The 20,050-nt window shown below is 39.4% G+C and overlaps 4 protein-coding genes across 8 annotated transcripts; 2 read left to right on the top strand and 2 right to left on the bottom strand.

Moving 5' to 3' along the window:
- Positions 1 to 1,433: 1,433 nt before the first annotated feature.
- On the top strand, positions 1,434 to 10,716 carry tsen15 (TSEN15 tRNA splicing endonuclease subunit). Of its 3 annotated transcripts, XR_015088340.1 has the most exons (7): positions 1,434 to 1,804; positions 1,888 to 1,969; positions 2,685 to 2,820; positions 3,343 to 4,184; positions 8,667 to 8,727; positions 9,071 to 9,250; positions 10,524 to 10,716. XR_015088340.1 is itself a non-coding variant. In XM_086042785.1 (4 exons), exons 1-4 carry the CDS (start codon positions 1,757 to 1,759, stop codon positions 3,536 to 3,538), a joined length of 462 nt encoding a protein of 153 aa, XP_085898911.1. In that variant the 5' UTR covers positions 1,434 to 1,756; the 3' UTR covers positions 3,539 to 4,448. The 3 variants fall into 3 exon arrangements, 1 of the variants encoding a protein (XP_085898911.1); XR_015088339.1 differs by lacking the exon at positions 10,524 to 10,716 and having other exon boundaries at positions 9,071 to 10,474; XM_086042785.1 differs by lacking the exons at positions 8,667 to 8,727; positions 9,071 to 9,250; positions 10,524 to 10,716 and having other exon boundaries at positions 3,343 to 4,448.
- LOC147140737 (uncharacterized protein C1orf21 homolog) lies at positions 1,929 to 13,030 on the bottom strand. 3 transcript variants are annotated; one of them, XR_015088341.1, is made up of 7 exons: positions 12,508 to 13,030; positions 11,223 to 11,373; positions 10,103 to 10,182; positions 8,814 to 8,887; positions 8,646 to 8,709; positions 7,075 to 7,397; positions 1,929 to 3,629 (listed from the first exon to the last, which is right to left on the bottom strand). XR_015088341.1 is itself a non-coding variant. In XM_086042786.1 (6 exons), the coding sequence occupies exons 2-6, from the start codon at positions 11,311 to 11,313 to the stop codon at positions 7,359 to 7,361; spliced, it is 348 nt and encodes a 115-aa protein (XP_085898912.1). In that variant the 5' UTR covers positions 11,314 to 11,373; positions 12,508 to 13,030; the 3' UTR covers positions 6,174 to 7,358. The 3 variants fall into 3 exon arrangements, 2 of the variants coding, with proteins under 2 accessions (XP_085898912.1, XP_085898913.1); XM_086042786.1 differs by lacking the exon at positions 1,929 to 3,629 and having other exon boundaries at positions 6,174 to 7,397; XM_086042787.1 differs by lacking the exon at positions 1,929 to 3,629 and having other exon boundaries at positions 6,174 to 7,397; positions 8,814 to 8,884; positions 12,508 to 12,963.
- On the top strand, positions 12,827 to 17,234 carry sec22ba (SEC22 homolog B, vesicle trafficking protein a). The gene is made up of 5 exons (XM_086042783.1): positions 12,827 to 13,083; positions 13,617 to 13,726; positions 14,822 to 14,982; positions 15,067 to 15,213; positions 15,738 to 17,234. The coding sequence occupies exons 1-5, from the start codon at positions 13,009 to 13,011 to the stop codon at positions 15,890 to 15,892; spliced, it is 648 nt and encodes a 215-aa protein (XP_085898909.1). The 5' UTR covers positions 12,827 to 13,008; the 3' UTR covers positions 15,893 to 17,234.
- Positions 16,630 to 19,707, bottom strand: imp3 (IMP U3 small nucleolar ribonucleoprotein 3). The gene is made up of 7 exons (XM_086042784.1): positions 19,436 to 19,707; positions 19,238 to 19,345; positions 18,513 to 18,587; positions 17,698 to 17,777; positions 17,546 to 17,597; positions 17,384 to 17,456; positions 16,630 to 17,274 (listed from the first exon to the last, which is right to left on the bottom strand). The coding sequence occupies exons 1-7, from the start codon at positions 19,570 to 19,572 to the stop codon at positions 17,248 to 17,250; spliced, it is 552 nt and encodes a 183-aa protein (XP_085898910.1). The 5' UTR covers positions 19,573 to 19,707; the 3' UTR covers positions 16,630 to 17,247.
- Between the last annotated feature and the right edge of the window lie 343 nt (positions 19,708 to 20,050).

The following is a 20,050-nucleotide window of genomic DNA, read 5'->3' as shown; positions in this document are numbered from 1 at the left end:
ACATCTATGCTAATTTCCATTAGCACGTCTATGACATTTCTCATTTTGTTAGCATTAAGATAGCAGACTTTTGTTCTGTAAAATTATATGGTTTGGTTGAAATTGTAGCTATTTAAAGATAATGTTTATCTTGTTTAATGTGTCACTTTTCAGTAAACGTCAACTGGGAGTGACTAAACAGCTTGAAGAAAGCACATTTTGCTCTTATTTGCCAAACTGCGAGTGAGTGAGAACAGGTGCTGAGAAGTACTTTAAAAAGAGTGTTTTAATAGGTTTGGGCGTGTTTTTATACATTATTCGATACACCTAAATAATGAAGATATCTAAGACATGATCGGTATCAAACAGGTATGTTACTGTATACACTGTGGAAAATTGCCATGTGCTTCATGTTGTAGTTGGACAGCAGACAAAAAGGACACCTCGAAAGCTTCATTCCAACTGGCGGAGAGGAGTGTTGTTTCTTCCTGTGCAATGCCAAGTGTCTCATTTAAGAACTCATCCCTTGACTGGTTTGGTTCGGCAACATCTCTGTCCCAGTTTGTTTCCACCATTTTGTCATCCCAGATAGTGGAGGTCTCTGTGTTGCTAAAAGCTCGCCCATGTAATTTGTGGGGGATAACAACAGGGGCTGCATTGATAAGCCCTTCAGTTCCCCAGGCTTGAAATGTTGTAGTCCACTCTGTAGGGCAAGCAAGGAAAGTTGTTATAGGAACACTAGTGTAATGTTATCATTTGGGAGAGGTCGGAAGTAACAATAAACCAGTGCAAATGTGCTGTCACTGTAAGCTCGTTTTCCAGGTATCTTGAGTATTTATTTGTAGTGAAATAGTGCCTTGAGGTACCCAATTTGTGAGTTTTACAAAACACTTTTCTTTTCTTTTTTGCTTTCACTTGGGAGCAAAATTATTAGTGTATGTTTTTTGTTGTTTCTTATTGCATTGTGTCAATGGCCCTCTAATCCGGCCTGCAGAGCATTTACGTGATTAAGCGGCAAGTATGATTGGTTGCATTTTATCTGTTTCCGGTGTGGTTAGATAAAACGCATTTACACTTTTAAAAAATTAATTTATGTAATTAGATAACGTATTTATTGTTCTAGAACAATTTTCTATATACATTCACGTGTTTTTAATCATAGAGCATGGAATTGATTATTATCAACTAAAATTCACACAAAACTTTTACTTGTTGCATTGATTAATCCATGTTCCCTTAAATTGGTTTGTTAAAATGAATACCTTTTATATTAATTAATTTATCTAATTAAAATCTGTTAACTATTCATTGTAAATTTATATTTCCTACATATTATCAAGAAATGTGAATTATTTTTTAATAATACAATATAAATGGAAATGTATTGGTTTATTATTAAAATTAACCGTGGCTGGCTGGATAGTCTGTACAGTACTTCTACTCACAGCCTCTTCACAAATAGTCGGAAACGAACTTGTTGCGTGTTCCATGACGAACATATTTAAGTGTTACACACACTCCGTGAGCGAGCAGGTGTTCGAAGTTTTTGAATTGATGTCCCAGCAATAGGTGGTAAGCGAAATAACTCCACTATTTTACGTGATTTATTCACGTCTTCGCCAAGAAATTGAAGGAGGACGACAGTTGACAAATAATATCATGAAACATCGACGATAATAGCGTGGCAAGCTAAGGAGCCACACATCACATATGCCGCAATACAAGCGGTGTGGCTCAGTTTTTATTTCGGATTTAAACCTATCTCAGTACAGTCATCATGGACGTGTCAGGAAAGTCGTCGAACTGGATGCTGCTCCACCCAGCGGTGAGTGTGTTGAATATGACATTAGTTATTGACCTGCTTAATAAATGTGCTGCTAAAATACACCGTTTACGTTTTGTTTTCAGTATGTCAAGATGAAAAACCTCGAAGTTGACGACAGTGAACAAGTCCATGCTGCTTTCCTTGTTTACATGGATCTCACTGAGGGTACATTTGTCAAGCAAGATTTTCTTAAGCCTCGGGTTGAAGTACTACTACACTAATATGTATACTAACCAATAAGACCAGCACGCTAAAAGATGAACTTTTTTTTGTTTTAGTTCTTACTTGTAACATGTTTTTCCACTACTGCCTGACATTTCTGCAAGGGATTCACCGATCCCCATACCAGTATCAGTGTAGCTACTGTGTATTCGTACTACTAACAATGCACCAATACCACATTACCACCCTGACATGACATCAAGTGGAAGAAAGAAGTGCAAGCAACCTATGTCATGAAAAAGTGAAACATTCACTTACTTTCAGCAGTGAATGTAAAAATAAATATGATACTGATCAATATATTATTTTCAGAAGACTGTGGTCATTTAAATGAGCAAAGTTGCCATAAAAGGTATTTTTGTAATAAAGTAAATCTGTTGGACGTATGCAACTTCAAGTGTCCCATCTCAGCAGGTATTTTAATATCACAATGCAAGTCCACGTCCCTAGTCTGGAAATTATTCGGGTTTGACAAGACAGATGCTCAAAATAACATTGTAAGATGTGCTGAAAAATTGTCACCCTGAAGAGCAATTTGCAGACACTTGTTTTCCACTACACATACAGAATTACAAGGAAAACTTTGTAACTCCACAAGCACAACTACATTTTATTTTCCATTCTGACAAATAAACTTGGCTGGCCTTATTGTTTGCAGTGCGTCACTGGAAAGAGGTGTCCTGTGTTAAAAGTGACGAACTCAAGCTAGTTTTGTTGGAGGCAAAAGAGAAAGAAGGATCGACCATCCAGTCAGTTCTGCCGCTGCCTGTGCATCGTTCTCTGAGCCACAACGAGTAAGAGAAACGTCCTGCTCTTTTTCATAGACTGGAAGGCACTTGCTTATGTTGGAGTTATTGTGAATATGTCCATATGTAAATCAGAAAGCCATGTATATCATCAACAAAAAGCACAATTATAACTGTCCTGTACTGGCGGACATTGCCCTGGTTATCGTGTACATTTTCGGAATTATGTTACTGAGTGGTACGACCCCACTCAAAGCTTACCTGGGCTCCCTCCAGCGGCACACAACAATTGTTAAATGTTCAAACTGCATAATGGAATGGCTTTTTTTTTTTTTTTCAAATTCCGTAAAGGATACTTGTTAAGCATGGTTCAGTTGCAATTGCCGTAACTTTTAAGTGCTATACATTTACATTTATTGCTTTAAAATGGTTTGTTTCCAAACATTTAAGTACGCTTTCATTTAACTTGAGTTTTTACTCCAAGCATTTGGCTACAAATTCATTTTCAGAGTTGTGATGTTTATGAATGGCGATCCGTAATTAAAATGTATTTACTTTCTTCCCCAACAGTATACGAGAGGTTTTGGACAGAGGTTTTCCTATGCTGCTGTGTGCTGTGGCCTCGGACTCCACGCTGGTCTACCAAAGGTTGACCGATGGCTTGGTGACCCCCGACCCACCAGTAGGCCCCTTCCAGGACATGGGACGCCGGCAGCACAGGAAGAGACGACAGCAGCAGTCGACGGCCGGTGGGAAGCACAAATGATGGTGCATCTGTTTGGACGTTGAGATGCATTGGAATTGTCTGCGTTGCCCTGTTAGGATGTTGAAGGAGTCCCAGGTTCCCGTGCAGTTAGCTGCTGACGCAAAGTTTACTTGATCAGGGGTCCTGTGATCCAAAATGCTTGCTTACATGTTTACGTTGGTATATACTGTAAATGTTCTCAGGACAAAAAGTTAATTCACATGGGCGATTGTGTGGCAGTCAGTCTTGGATAAGAGTATCTTGACTGGTGTTCACGATCTCATAAAGCCGAAAGATCGTTTCATCGTCTACATGGCACATTCTAAACAGTTTAGCTCTTTGGCAGCGCAAAGCCGCGGACGCGTATACCCGACCAACCAATCACAGCACGCGCAGTGCACCGTACGTGACACTCTGCACCTCCCTGTTTGTTTGTGTAGAGGCCAGCGGGGAGCTATAGCGGAAAGTCACCACGAAGCAGAGTTGGTCCCGAAAAGAAATTCCACATCCACAGTGCCGAATTGTTTTGGCTTTTCCCCGAAGGAGAAAGCGCAAACCAGTTATTTGCAAAGTTTGCAGAGACTCAGTTCGGACGTCAGCGCCGTCAGCCAAAGCAAACGGAGATCAGCCAGAGGCAGCCGCTAGCTCCAAGCTAACGCAACCCACGGTAACAGTCATTTAACAAGAGCACTCAATATGAAAAACAAGCAAGCAGTGTCGAGAAGTAACTGAGGCAGTGACTTATTACCTTGCTGAAGACACGATTCCCATTAAAACAATGGGAAACCAGGGGTTTAAAAGATTCTTCAAAGTACTACACCCGAGTTACGAGCTGTGTTTTTATGTTTACATTGTTTTACCTTTTATGTATATATTCACTGCACATTTTGATAAAAAATTGTCACTATTAAAATTAAAACCTGTTCAGAAAGCTTAGCTGACTTAAAATGTTTTTTTTCTTTGAGTTTAAACACATTTTAAATTTTTATTTTTTTAACGTGAGGAAAATAGTCAGAAATGTGCACATTTCGATTTAAAAAAAAAAAAAAAAAAAAAAAAAAATCATAAAATCGTGATTGATTTTATTTTTTTTAAAATCGTGATATATTTTTGCCAGATCGTCCACTCCTATACCTGTGTATAGACCACCAAAAGACCAGGTATGCAAAGCTGCTTGAGCGTTTATTCAATCTCCTTGATATCCAGCTTCGGGTCCGTGTACAAGTACACTAGTGCCAATTTTGGCCTACTAATATGACCTTAAGATGGGTATGAAGGAAATTGAATAAATGTTCAAGTGTTAGGGAAAGCCATTTGAGCATTTATTTGACATCATTCTTTATTTTGGGCGGAACGGGGCGGGGGGTGATCATTTTTATGAATAAGGGCGGGGGGTCGCGGCCGGAAGGTACCCAGGTTAAGGGTGGAGGGTCGCGGCCGGACCGGCAAAAAAGGGTCAAGTGCCCAGCTCTGGTTACTAGTGCTTCACAAGTAGTTCTAGTAGTGTGCAGATGTTAACTAGTGAAGTTTTGCACAATACAAACATGTAGTTGTCCACTTAGTGTGCAGAAATGTCATACAATAGTGGGAAAGGCGTTACTAGCAAGACACAGTTGTAGTGCACGGGATTGTCCGAATAATAATGACAAAGATCATACCAATGCATGGACCGTAAAGGGGAAGTCAACCCCCCAAAAAATATATGTTTGATGCGCCTTCAGTAGTCTAAACCAGTATTTTTCAAACTCTGTGCCGCGGCACATTGGTGTGCGAGATATTGTCAGGTGTGCTGTGGGAAATTATCTCATTTATGTGCCTGTGCGGTCTGGCACCTGGCAGCGTAATCATGTCTTTACTAAATTGTAGTACTTTTCCATACCAGCAGGTAGCGGCAGCAGGTAGCTAATTGTCTTTGTTTCGAGATAAGCGGATTAGTGACACGTATATCCAAACAGGCCCATGTTTCACATTGAATAAGTATCAATATGAAACATTATAAAATACTTTTTTCTTTGTTTATATAATTCCTATTCAAGACATTAAAATATAACATCATTCTTCAATGTTAAAAAATGTTTATATAAACAATATAATACTTATATTGTTAAAATATGCTTTTTCTTCACAATTTCAGTTTGTGGTGTGCCGCGGGATTTTTTTCAATGAAATAAATGTGCCTTGACCCAAAAAAGTTTGAAAAACACTGGTCTAAACATGCCATTCGGATTAATATTGCCTTTGTGGAATAAGAGTTAATCCTCTCGTTTTTAGCCATTTTGTCACTTCTCTCCACTGAAAATGACATCACAACTACTCCGGGCTATGGTAATGACCAATCATGGCTCACCTGTTTTCTGAAGCTGATCCATGATTGGTCGTTATCTGAGCAAACTGTGATGTCATTTTCAATCAACAGCAAGTGGCAAAATGGCTGCCCCCTGAGATGGACAAAAATGGGTGGATTTTACTTCACTCATATTCCACAAACACAATATTAATCAGAATGCCATCTTTTGACCAGTGGACCTGCATAAAACATATTCTTGTAAAGAAAATGTGGGGGTTGAGTTCAACTTTAAGATGGATATCATGCCAATGGAATAAATGCTCAAACAGCTTTCTATTACAATGTACCAAAAGTGGAGAAATTAGTTAGTGCAGGTTGAACTTTTACTTTTGATGCCAGTTTTAGTTAACACATTTGGGTACAGAGCAGTGGGCAAGACTTAAAAACAAACAAACAAAAAAACAACCCTTTTATTTTTTTCTAGAAAAACAAAAGACCAACATTGACTTACACATTAACACTGGTGAGTGAAATACAGACTCTGAATAATACGTGACTTCACCCAAGCGGGGTTCATCTGGACGAGATATTGAAGCGGGGCGTTACGTGGTAAGCTGACCGTGTGAGAGCGTGTGAGTGTTTTAATGTGCGGTGATGACAGGAAGCAACCCTGAGCCTTGTTTCACATAAATATATTAGAAAGAATTGTGGGCAGACACACAGACATTTAGTTTTGGCCCAGAAATTGTAAAAAAGAGATTCATGTTGTTTCCTGGAATGCAGAAGCCAACCTGGTGCCCTTTCAGGGAGGCAGATGGAGACCGTGGGCCTCATGCATGAAACATCTGTAGGCAATGTTTTACTCCGTAATTGTATGCACTACTAATTCAATTGTTCTTTTTTTTTTTTTTTTTTTTTTTAAATCACCAGGCTTAAATTCTCTGTAAACCGCATGGAAGTCGATTTGAAATATCAATGTGAAAGCAAAAATAGATGAAGACATGACTCAAGGCAAAGGAATCGTAATTGCTGAATACATGTTTCTTTCTTCTTCATTTTTTTTTTTTAACTTTCATCTTACCTATGAATCCATTGAGAGGAACATGACTGACACCCTTAGGGTATTAGGACATTTCAATTTAGGATCAAATTATTATAATCCACATCTGATTTTTTTCCCCCTAAATATATTTCAATGAGAAATCAGAAACATTCATGCATGAAGCCCTATTTTCTGACTTGTCATAAACATCCAGCCGTGTATACTGACTTTGAGGCAAAATCCAAGCAGAGAAGAGTTCCTCTTGATCCCGAAATCCCTGACATCCTGTGATGGCTTTTCAATAAAGTAAACTGAACCGAAGTCTTCTCCTCAACTCGTGAAGCGTCTTTGATTTTTGGTCGCTGGATTAGACAAGAAGGAGCTTCGTACTGAGCAGGAGGGCAAGGAGTTGCACGGTGGAGTTTTGTCCTTCTGCCCTTTGAACAGGTGGAATGATACTGCCCATTGCAACACCGACATCATCTCGATCTGATGGATGCTTAATCATGGTGTTATGTCATGTCTTCCTCCTCCGAGCAGTAATCCCTGCCCTGGAAGCAGTTTAAAATAGTATCGCAATCATATAATCACAATTACATGCAAGTTGCTAACATCTTAAAGTGGAAGTCAAGTAAAAAAATGTTCTTTGCCATAATAATGTTCTATGAGCCCCCACTAGTCTAAACACAGTATTCTGGTCCGTTTTCATCACGTGACATTCACAATGCGACCCTGGGGACACTGACCTCAATTCCAGTCGGCGGTAACGGAATGTCAAAATGGCTGCGCCCTGAGACACCGGCACCATGTTTAATAAAACACGTGGGGCACATAGTACATATTACAAAGAACACTTTTTGACTTGATTTCAACTTTAGCTGAGTTGGGTTTTTTTTTAGGAAGAACCATATCTTTGAGCCGCACAAAAGGAAAGGTAAATGCAATAAAATATAAAAACACACAACGTAGAAACAGCTGATGATAAATCTGAAATTTTAAAACGATTCCTATAGAAGACAAGCAGTACAGAAAATCGATGCAGTGGTCCCTTGAGATAGGAGTGACCCAACTTACAAGTTTTTACAAACTTGAGATACGAGTGCTGTATGGAGGCAGCAAACTCAACTCACTTCACAATAGGCAGCAGTTTGGCAAATGGTGAACAATTCTTCGAAAAAAGAAGCTTCAAGTTATTTCAACCAACTAAACAGCGCTGACTTCACTAGCTTAATGCTAACACATAATGGAAAATGTAATGGATGTGCTAATGATTAGCATTGATAGTTGCAATGTTATAACTTATATAACGCTTTATAGTAAACAAATAGATATTTGAACACATATGCTGAAGCAGAGCATGTAGACAGACGATCACAATACAAACATCACAAACATTCTTTCTACTCTGTGTGAAATGACACTGATATGTATGTATAAAACATAGACGTTATTGCAAAAAAAAAAAAACTTGAATTTTTCATTTTATTTTTTGCATATTTTTAGGGGGAGGCTAGAATGGGTTGATTTCCATTGATTTTAATGGGAAAGTTGACTTGTGATACAAGTGTTTTGAGTTACCAGCATGGTCACGAATAAATTAAACTCGTATCTCAAGGCACCGCTTGTATTTCCAATAACGCGACTATCATAAACCAAGTTGACTGATTGAGTTGGCCCCTTTATGGTTGTTGTTGTTGTTGCCGTGTCGTTAATTGCTGCAAATTTGCCGAAATCGGGATTATCCTCAATGATGTCATGCAAAGAAAAAAAACTAAAATGTGACGTATCTTTCATAATACCTTTTCAATTTTCTCATCAAGCATCCTGAAGAATTCTTGCTGGCTCTCTGAGGAATGAATACTCCTGTGAAGACAAAACAAGGTAGAGGTGCGCAGGGTAATATGATAAGCCTATATCAAAATGATACACAAATGTGATGTTGATATGGAAATACATGTGGCTCTTACAGTATCTTTCCGTCTTCATTAGATCCTGTCTCATCCACGTGTTGACTTTTTCCTAGTAAAGCACTTTTCTCCTGCTTCACACAAAAAACAGACAGTAATCAATTATCCTATGTACCTTCTTCTACTGTGTATACTCAAATATAAAACATAAAAAAAAAGATATATAAATGTACATGTACATACAGTGTCCTCCATAATTATTGACACCCCTGGTTAAGATGTGTTAAAAGCCTTCAAATTATTATTATTATTTGCAGAGGCATACTCTCATACTGAAAATTGTGGAAATGGTTCACCGGAGACAGAACCAAGCTCCTCCCATCGCCATCTCAGTCCGCAGACATCAACCCCATTGAAAACCTGTGGCGGTGCTTAAGAGGATAGGACCGAGGTCGCTGGATGTTATAGACCAGGGGTCTTCAATTCTGTTCCTCGAGGTACGCTGTCCTGCCTGTTTTCCATTTTTCCCTCCCTTTTTATTTATTTATTATTATTATTATTATTATTATGTAATTGTTGATCAGATATTATTTAAAAAAAAAAACAACAACCTGCATTTATTAGAAGCTTAAGAACATATCTTCGGTAGGGGTGTCAATCATTTACGGAGGGCAGCAGGTGTGTATATCAGGGGTCTTCAATCCTGTTCCTTGAGGGTGGGGCTCTTGGATGTTTTCCATCTTTCCCTGCTGCAGCACACCTGATGCCAACCCTTGCAGCAGGGAGCGATCCAGGAAACCGTCCCTCGAGGAACAGGATTTAAAAACCCTGGTGTATATGTGTATGTGGATGGATGGATGGATACTCATATAAATATTAATTGTATATACTGTAACATACACTTGTGCACTGTATGTAATTAGAGATTTTTAATAGTAAAGTGGATACCTAATATATCCAAATATAGTCAATTCTCCCCAGCCCCACAAATTGATATTACATATTGGTCTTTCCCCACATCTTCTGTTTTTTTTATGCATTATGAAGCAATTTAAATAGTTGAAAAGAGCTTAAGAGGAAATGTATTAATTCTCTTGAACATTTGAACTGCCTGAGAAGTTTTGTAAAACTCCACTTCTTCCCTCACTCTGTGGGAGTCATGCAGTATTATATCGTCTCAAGATTGAAAGTCCATGTTTTATTCAGACGAGTGAAAATAAGTTGGTTAGCTATATATGAGGGAGTCTATTTTCATTCATTCATTAGAAAACAAATGAAGGCCCACACATCACATTCCACTTGATATGTAAACAATATACAGTATAATAATAATAACAACTGTAACAAACCGTGCTGTCCTGGCCATCCCCTCCTGCCTCTTGTCCACTGATGTACTTGACTTTCTCCACTCCTTTCATCTTGTACTCATCTGTGAGCGAACGGGAGCGACAAAAGAGGCAGAGAGGAGCACATGTCCTTGTATTAATCTGCGACAGCAACGCCCGGTGGCCCACTCGCGGTTCAAATCCTCCCTCTCCTCTCGGTTAATATGCAGTTCTCACACTTCAGTTCTCGGCTAAGTAATTATGTGCTTGATTTCTCACGCTGCGGCCCAAATCCTCTCCTCACAAAGCTTGGCGAGCGGCAAACACACAATGTGTCAGCCTGATTCTCCTCTCGCCGTGTTTTCTATGGAAATTCATTTAAATTTCATAACGCAATAAAAAAGATTAACTCAGTTAACTCGGTTTTATTTACTTCATGTAACAGCTGACCTCTGCTCCCTGTGCAGCCGAACTTAGAGGTGAGTCACTGTCGCAAATATGGAATTTTACGTAGTTTTACTAGTTGCTTGAGGGCTCATTGGAGAAATCCAAAATAATTTGCACGCTTTGCACAGCCAAATTCAAATACCATATTAGTTGTACGTCTTTGGTGTATCATTCAACTGTTGTATTTCACAGCAAAAGTATCTTATTCAAGGATCAAAGAAATCTAGTAGAACAGTCTTTGAATTGAAATATACTTATATTATTTTCCACATTAATTCCAAGATTTTACTCAAGTAAATAATGGTTCAAAGCTTTGTAAAAAATTGTAGTTGAAAAATATGATTAATCGATTAATTATGGAAAATTGTGCGGTTAATTAGTTTAAAAAATGTAATCGTCTGACAGCACTAATACATATACATATACATATATATATATATGTATATATATATATGTATATATATATATATATATATATATATATATATATACATATATATATATATATATATATATATATATACACACACACACATAGACATGGTCACTGAGCGGGAACGCACACACACCTGATGTGCTCAGACAAAAAAATAAGGACAATTTGAAATCAGCTTCAAAAATACATTTAGGGACACATTAAGCCAACTCTGATTCAAATTTGCAGTTAGCCAATGTAACAGGTGGGCAGGCAACTGACCAGAGAAGAGGTCTCCATTGCTGTGAGTTTTGCTCTGGTCCTCTTCGCTGTTGGGCACTGCAGACACTTGCTTAGCGGAGGTGCAGCCCATCTCCTCCTCCTCCTCCTCCTCAGCCTCGCTCCTCCTCACCCGCGAGCATCACGACCAAGTCTGGAGGGAAGAGAGAGTGAGTAGACAGTGCTGTACTTACGGAGAAATATAGATACTTGAGAATAAAAAAGGCTGGTTAAAGCAGATACAGGTATATTGATTCAACGCCTATGCGTAAGTAAAAGTAAAAAAGTACAAACTCTCAAATGTACCGAAGTGTACATTTGCAGTGTCTCATTTGTTTGTGTTATTTTTAACTTTTTTTTTTTTTTATTATATTCAGTTCAGAGGTTGTAGTAACATGTTAAATTTACTTACGAAACTTAGTAACAATACTCTTTCTTGAATACAATTTGTGGCTACTGTACCCACCTCCCACCACTGCACAAGGGCCAAGGGAGACCATTTGAATACTACAGCAGAAATTAAATCACAACATAACCTCCGTAACCAGCCGGAATGAACCTCTTGGAGATGCTCATTTTTAGAACTGTGCTGGCAGCATTCCCTGGACCCGCGGCTTGAAACCACTCATTTCTCATAATCAATTAGTCATGAAGCCGCAGCTCCGCCCTCAGTTTAAAGCACATCTTATTCCCAGCCCTTCTTGGAGTGACAATGACTAGCCGGGCTCGGTTCACGCACACCAGCACTGATCTTGCCAAAGAGGGTGCACGGTGGTGCCAGCTGCACCGTAACAATGGATCCTTTTTTCCCCTCTCTCTCTCTCCAGGCCTTTCAGTGGGGTCATTGATTAGTGCATCCAGAGGTGGGGGTGGGGTTCTGTTACACTCTCAAGGATTAAACTGGCGGCTGCTCCATCCTCCACAGACCTGATCTATAAAAGTAAGATGCATCAGGCTGTGGGCCAGGGATTGATCCCTCTTGATGAACCAACTGAGAGTCCAGATGCAGTTATCTAATGCAGACGCACAATAACACAACTATATATATTTTTTATTTAACCATAGGTTTTGACTGCAGCCCATAATCACTCATCAGTCATTCCTACCCAGGAAGTGTAAGCTATGAAGGTTTTGATTCAATTTCCAAACTATCACCGAGGCAGGCGAGGGTTATGCCACATATAAGTAATGAGGGGGGAAAGAGGCGGAAAAAAAGCCATTTCATATGACCACAGACGCAAAGACTTTCACCTGTCAAATAAGATAAAGATTTTTTTTTAAAAAATACCTTTCAGGGGTATCCATGGTTAAGGGGTCATTCCTCATGGTTTCAGATCAGAAAGGGTTTTTTGGAGCCAGACAGACCGCATCTGCGCATTTGGTTAGAGGCAGCATCCGAAGTCGAGATGCAGTCAGTCCGTCTGCCAGCTGTCTGGCCGGTCGCTGGATGATGCCGATTATATCCTGAACTCGATATAAATACACATCCGAGCGACACCATGGAAACAATGAAAGTAAACTAATCTGTTACATCAAAAACCAAAATCTGCGTTGTTTTCAAATCGACTGTGCGAGACGGTCTCCTCGACTCGACGTAAAAATCCACCACCGAGTTGCACTGGCTTCAGTTGCAACACGCACGTATTTCACCGGTGCACATCTGATTTCCGTCCAACTCATTTCTTCCGCATCTGAAAAAAAAAGAAAAAAAAGAAAGAAAGAAAAACTTTGTCTTGTCGTCTCGGGGCTGTGAAAGTTTACGTGTGTGAATTTTTTGATTTCCAAAAGGATGATTTCACTGACAATGATCGCTCGTGTGGCGGACGGATTGCCACTCGCCGCTTCCATGCAAGAGAATGATCAGGTTTGAATGGAAAGCTAGCTCACGTCACCAAACTCATTTCATGCTTTCAAATATTTGACGGTCGCTTGCCTCAAAACGCTGCCTCAGGTTTTTATTATGTATTGGAAAATTCGGCGTGTAAATGTGGATGTTTCTTTTTTAATTGAAATAAATATCCTATTCATTTTATTCAGTGATATTCTATCTTAGAAAAATCTCACGACGCACCATAAAACAAAGTGTATATTGTATATTGTATACTGAAATTATAGTTATTCACACATGATGACATTAGTTGAACACAAAGTTGTAATTCTTTTGTTGGATGGCAAAAGGTGCCTTGTGCCATCTAGTGGAAGAGCCTTCATGAAAGGGAATCATTTGTTGTCAACCATATGGAAGCAAATTGGAATCTATTTGCTTGGATAAGCAAAACCTCAATGTGGCGTAGTCAACTTTTATTAACCAAACATGAAACTGTACTATTCTATAACCGTTTACATGTGAACTCAATTTAACTTTCTCTGAACTTTTAAATGCAATGTTATTGCCAGTCAGGAAGAGACCTCCAGCAGTACCAGAGTCAAGCCAAGCAGCTGTGCCGCAAACTCAATGCTCAAAGTCCAGACCGCTGCACCTTGGAAGCTAAGGACATGACCTTTCAGTAAGTCAAGGCGGGAAGTGAGTTGAATAAAGGTGTACGTAGCATTATGACATGCACAGTACAGTGAACCCTCAATTGTTGCACAAATACATTCCGGATAAAAGAAAATCTGCGATATAGGGAGACCATATACAAATATGTACACTTTTACAACTCCCACACATTGAAATGCATTAAAACACTGAAAAATGAATACAGCATAACACACATTCGAAAGTATTACTTTGCACCCGTTTGCCAATCCTTGGTGAAGTTTACTTTAAAACTGACATTAAAGCGGAAATCAACCCAAACATATATTTTTTTCAAGAATATGTTCTATGCAGGCCCACTAGTTGAAACATGGCATTCTGATTAATATTGCTTTTGTGGAATATTTGTGACATCAGCAAAATCCGCCCCTTTTTAGCCATCTCAGGGGGCGGCAATTTTTCACTTCTGTTGACTGAAAATTACATCACAAATGCTCAGGGCTCGGCGGCACGGTGGTCGTCTGGTTAGCACGTCCGCCTCGTGGGTTCGATCCCGGCCCCGGCCTCCCTGTGTGGAGTTTGCATGTTCTCCCCCGTGCCTGCGTGGGTTTTCACCGGGTACTCCGGTTTCCTCCCACATTCCAAAAACATGCATGGTAAGTTGATTGGACTCTCTAAAATTGCCCCTAGGTGTGATTGTGAGTGCGGATGTTTGTCTCTGTGTGCCCTACGATTGACTGGCAACCAATTCAGGATGTCCCCCGCCTACTGCCCGAAGACAGCTGGGATAGGCTCCAGCACACCCCGCGACCCTTGTGAGGATAAGCGGTATAGATAATGGATGGATGGATGCTCAGGACTCAGATAACAACCAGTCATGGCTCAGCTTCAGGAAACAGGTGAGCCGTGATTGGTTGTTACCTGAGACACTGTGGTGTCATTTTCAGTTGACAGAAGTGACAAAATGGCCACCCCCGGAGATGGCTAAAAACAGGTAGATTAACGAACCACAATACAGCAGAGGTTCACTATTTATAAGGGGAAATATTTGTAAATCCTTGTTCACATTGATGTCCAGTTTTCCTGGTAGCTGAATATCTTAAATTGTGCATCTTCTTTTCAGTTATTTAATAGCAGAAGGTGTTTGCTACCTATCCCTTTGTGAGCCGTCTTTCCCCAAGAAAATTGTCTTTGCCTACCTGGAGGACCTTCACAGTAAGTTTTCTGACCAATATGGAAGGAAGATTTCCACAGTGACAAGGCCGTACTCCTTCATCGAGTTTGGTAAGTCTTCCTTTTATTGCATATTATGTGTCAAGTCTTAATTTGTTTATATATATATATAGAGAGAGATTTTTCTTTCCCTAGATACATACATCCAGAAAACCAAAAAGTCATACATTGACAGCAGGGCCAGGAGGAACTTGGGTAGTATCAACACAGAGCTGCAAGATGTTCAAAAAATTATGGTCGCCAACATTGAAGAAGTTCTACAACGCGGAGAAGCACTTTCTGGTAAGCAATTTTTTTTTTTTTTTTAACATAAGTATGTTCTGGCCAGGATACAAAAACTAAACCAACAAACCCCTTTATAATAAATATTGTCCTGTCTGATTTGAATAACTACACTATTCAAAGATACCATAAGATGGCAGCAAACAGTTTTTTTATATTAGTCAAGGCTATTGCCTAACTAAGTGAAGCTCATCCTTCTCACTTCAATGTAGTTCTTTGGCCCCAAGATACCAGCAAAGCAGCACTTTTATATTAAACATAGCTTTGTCGTGACCACGATTCATGGTAAATTATGTAGTGAAAAATGAATTTTCGGACCAATCAAGTGAAATTAGGGCACACGATCTCTCACTGCACAGTGGTTGTGCAAACTACAGGCACAATCATAAACATTATCCAATGGATAGTCCTCTAATTATGTAAATCCGAATTTATCATACAGCTGTTAAAATTGTACCCCTAATTGAGTGAGTGAAATCTCTAAACTGTTGCGCTGTAGACATTTATGTCTGTTTTTCTACCAGCCCTTGACACCAAAGCCAGCAATCTGTCCACCTTGTCGAAGAAGTACCGCAGCGACGCAAAGTACCTCAACACCCGCTCCACATACGCCAAAGTGGCTGCCGTGGCAGTCTTCTTCATCACACTCATCATCTATGTGCGCTTCTGGTGGCTCTGAAGGAATTTTCACAATCTTTTGAAATGATTTTTTTCAGACAGCAGCACATTTAAATTGATTATCACTGTGCCTCAACAGGTGCGGTATAGTTCATTGGTTGTACTGTGGAAAGCCATTTGAGCATTTATTCAAAATTCTTGATGTTCATCTTAAGGGCAATGAACTAGTGCATTCTTTGTCCTCACTTACAGGACATCTACATAAGGGGAATATCAAATAAATGCTCAAACAGCAACCATATGATGAAGGCAAATGTTTCAGCAGTGGCAATGTTATGGACAATGAATGTCGAGTTTGGGGAAGTCTTGCTGTGGAAGCAGGCTCTTTGCGATGCGTTCAAGAAGTTCAATTGTGGTGATGAGTCATGTTTACATGTTTGTTTTAAAGTGCAAGTCAACCCAAACATATTTTTTTCAAGAATATGTTCTGTGCAAACCCACTAGTTGAAACAAGGCATTCTGATAAATATTGCATTTGTGAAATAAGACTTAATCCACTCTTTTTTTACCATCTCTGGGGGCCTGAGTAGCCAATGACAAAATGGCCGCCCCCTGAGATGGCTAAAAACGAGTGGATTTTCCTGCTTAACTCTTATTCCACAAACGCAATATTAATTAGAATGCCGTGTTTCAACTAGTAGGCCTGCTGGGAACATATTCTTGGAAAAAAATGTGTTTGGGTTGATATCCCGAGTTTCACCATGTGGGACAAAGATCTTTAAGTTAAGCCTTAAAAACTGTGATTTAAAAAAGTTTATTGTTCCATGTTAACAGAGTTGTAAGTCTTAAAAGAAATGTGTCCAAATGTCTGTGTTTACTTGTAAACATTATCTGTACTGTAGAAAGGTATGCTTAAAATATATATACAGCCCATGCAAAGCCTATTTTTCAGACACTTTACTACTACATAGCTGCACAATCAGACCACTTAGCCAAAAAAATCTACTTTTACAAAGGTAAGACATTAACACACTCTGTACCTAATAAAAAAATGTGGCTTGTGAGTCTATACAATAGTCCTCAGAAGTCTCCTCTGGTTCAAACAAAACAAAGTCAAAGTTTGCTCAGTTTGTTGTTACACATCACCAAATTATATTTTATTACATCTAAAATAACTAGATGGCACACCAGATGTGCAATTTTTGACTATATCAGGAACCACATGGCAATTTTGAAATGATGGATGGAGACTAGATGATTTTGAGAGTGGTCAGACTTTGCTTGTCTCCATAAGTTTGTGGGTAGCAAATAATGTGCACTGTCGGGTCATTTTCTCCTCATTGATGACAGAGTTTAACATCTCCAGTTCTATCCTTGCTTGTTGCGGAATGAAAGGGGGGGGGGGGGGGAAAAGATTCACGCCAACATGTCAAAGTCGTCTCTCTGCAAAAGAAGAAGTGACCAATTAAACTCAATGAAAAGGCTGTGATCTTGTCTATCTTAATTACTAAGTAGTACTTTGCAAGTCTGAAAATCGTACGGCAACGCTCACCTCGTCATTGTAATTCATGACATGCTGTTTGATCTTTGAGGAATCCACCCAGGTCACAAAATCTTCCATATTTCTGCAAACATTAAAAAACAAAGATTTCTTACATTGCCAAGTCTGCAGCAACTTGTTTCAAAGTATTTCAGTGAAGATAACTTTCCAGACCTTGTGATGAGGAACGCTGGATCTGTGACAACCTCTGGACCCACACGCACATCTGAGGGCAAGTCAAGGTCCACTGGAACATGTTTTCGCCTGAGACACAATCAAAATCATCCAGTACAAATGTGCAGATCTAAGTAAGTAGTGATGGATACGTCCTTGCTCAATCAAGGTGATCGCCGTTTTCAGGTTCTGGGCCATTCGAAGGGTCAGCATGATGCAGGGAAGCCGCCTCCTGTGGGAGTGACAATTATTTTTAAAAGGACAGAAGATCACATGGAATCGAGAAGAAAGGAAAGAGTTCATATGGAAAATGATTGCATTAAACCACAAATCAAACACGTATAAAACATTAATACAATCAAACATAGACCAAATGAAATGATTAACTAATGCCAAGGAAATTAAGGAACATACAGATAATGGACATTTATGGTTCAGTTAGGTTTTTGATTTTAGTCATTTACTGTATGTACACTTTCTAGGTTCCTAATTGTTGCTTTTAAAAGCGGAAGTCAACCCAAACATACTTTTTTTCAAGAATGCTCCCAGCAGGCCCACTAGTTGAAACACAGCATTCTGACTAATTTTGAGTTTGTGGAATATAAGTTAAGCAGCAAAATGCACTTGTTTTTAGCCATCTCCGGGGGCGGCCATTTTGTACCTCAGCAGTGATTGGTCGTTGTGAGCAGTTGTGATGTCATTTTAATTCGACAGAAGACAAAATATTTCAACTAGTGGGCCTGCTGGGAACATATTCTTGAAAAAAATGTTTGGGTTGACTTCCGCTTTAAAGAATGGCCGCTAGAGAGACATTTAATTTTAAAGGGGCTAATTTCAACACAACAGGAAACACATTATTCCTGGATTTTTGCATAATTTGTGCTGTTTTATATTTCAACAGATTGAATATAGTGAATAAGTATGGCCAAGGACACACACGCATACACACAGTAGTAAAGAGTGTTACCTGCAAAACGATGAAGCTGTGACTTTCTCTGTGAGGGACAGATTCTGTTTGGTGGGGATGAGTCCGGTGCTGTAACTATTAATTAAGAAGAATTGATGCACAAGTTTCACTCTTTGTCTTGTTTACACGATGACCAATTAAATGCTTATATGTGGCCACGAAGTAGGTGTAATGTGTATACAAAATACAATATATAAATATGAGAATCATTCCTCATACATGTTTTTCTTCTCAAACTAATTTTAACCAGTTTTTGGGGGTGGACAACAGTTAGTAAAATTTCCAGAGGATTCGTTATTCATGCTACATGCTTTCATTTTCATGTATCACTTCAACTCTGTGTGTGACTTAAATGGGAACCCCCACGATCTGGGAAAATACAGCTCTCACTTTCCACAAGAAAACTCATTCTTCTTTACCAAAGAGAAGAAAGAAAATTGCCAAGCGACAAACACACACTACTTTAATTGCATCGGTAAGGGGCCCCCGGGAAGGGGGGGGGGGAGTTAAACAAATAATGTAATTGTATAATAATAATGTATTTGTGGCCACGAAGCAGCTTGCTGTGACTCCGTGTGGGACACTTGGGTAAACAAATCGAGCGTACCTTCTCCAAAAGCTAGAGAACATCGTTCTCGCGAAGGTGCGCTCCATTTGTTTACCCAGACGTTCACGTTGGTCATTGGAATGGTATTAAAGCCACATCGTTTCAAATCGCCACTCACAGTTTTTCTAGTAGCCGATGTGTACTCTGAGCCCTGAATCCATCTTTCTCGTCCAGGTCTCGGATTTTCTGTGCAAGGTCCCTGATGTTGCGACTCAACTTGTTGTACCTAAGAGAGCAACACTACTTTTAATCCTCATTTAACACGTATGATTCATTCGTTTTATAAACACAACCAAAGCAGCTAACAGTTGCTTACTTGGTGTAGTCCTCCCTCTTCTCGATGCGGTATCTCCTCAACACTTTGACCTCGTGAATGTTGTTGTCCACCTCCCAATTAATAAAGTCCACCTTCTTCAGTAACTTCTGCTCATGGTACTTTAATTTACGAACCATTTTGTAATATTTAAAATGTATCTCTCGTGCTTACTATTTTAATTCACACGCCGCGTTATTGAAGACACGGAAGTATGCATTGTTCTTCGTTGGTAAAAACCGGAACCCTGATGTTAAAGAGTGCCACCTCTCGACACCACGAGGAAATTTTATTTATGTACTGTACCAAATTCCAAAGTGGACTTGCGCGCGTCATCTGAAAATAAAGGAATAGTCTGTTTTTAAAGTACTGTATTAGCTAATTTCCCTTTTTTTTTGCCAGATTGCAATTTTGGTAAATTGATACCGTTTCAGCTGGGGGTGGGGTGGGGTGGGGGGTTCTCAGTCGAAGCACTCTGGTGTGTATTTTAATGTACGTACTTGTGTATTAACAAGATTTATAATAATTATAGAGAACAAGGGGTAGAACTAAAAACGTTTTTCTTCATCTTCCTATTCCCTTTGAAGTGTAAACTGCACTGAATTAAGATATGTATTG

This window comes from Filicampus tigris, chromosome 10 (assembly GCF_054856515.1).
Source record: "Filicampus tigris isolate MCC_2025a chromosome 10, RoL_Ftig_1.0, whole genome shotgun sequence".
NCBI lineage: Eukaryota > Metazoa > Chordata > Actinopteri > Syngnathiformes > Syngnathidae > Filicampus > Filicampus tigris.
Note: the sequence above shows the minus strand (reverse complement) of the source record. Positions and strands in the feature narration are given on the sequence as shown.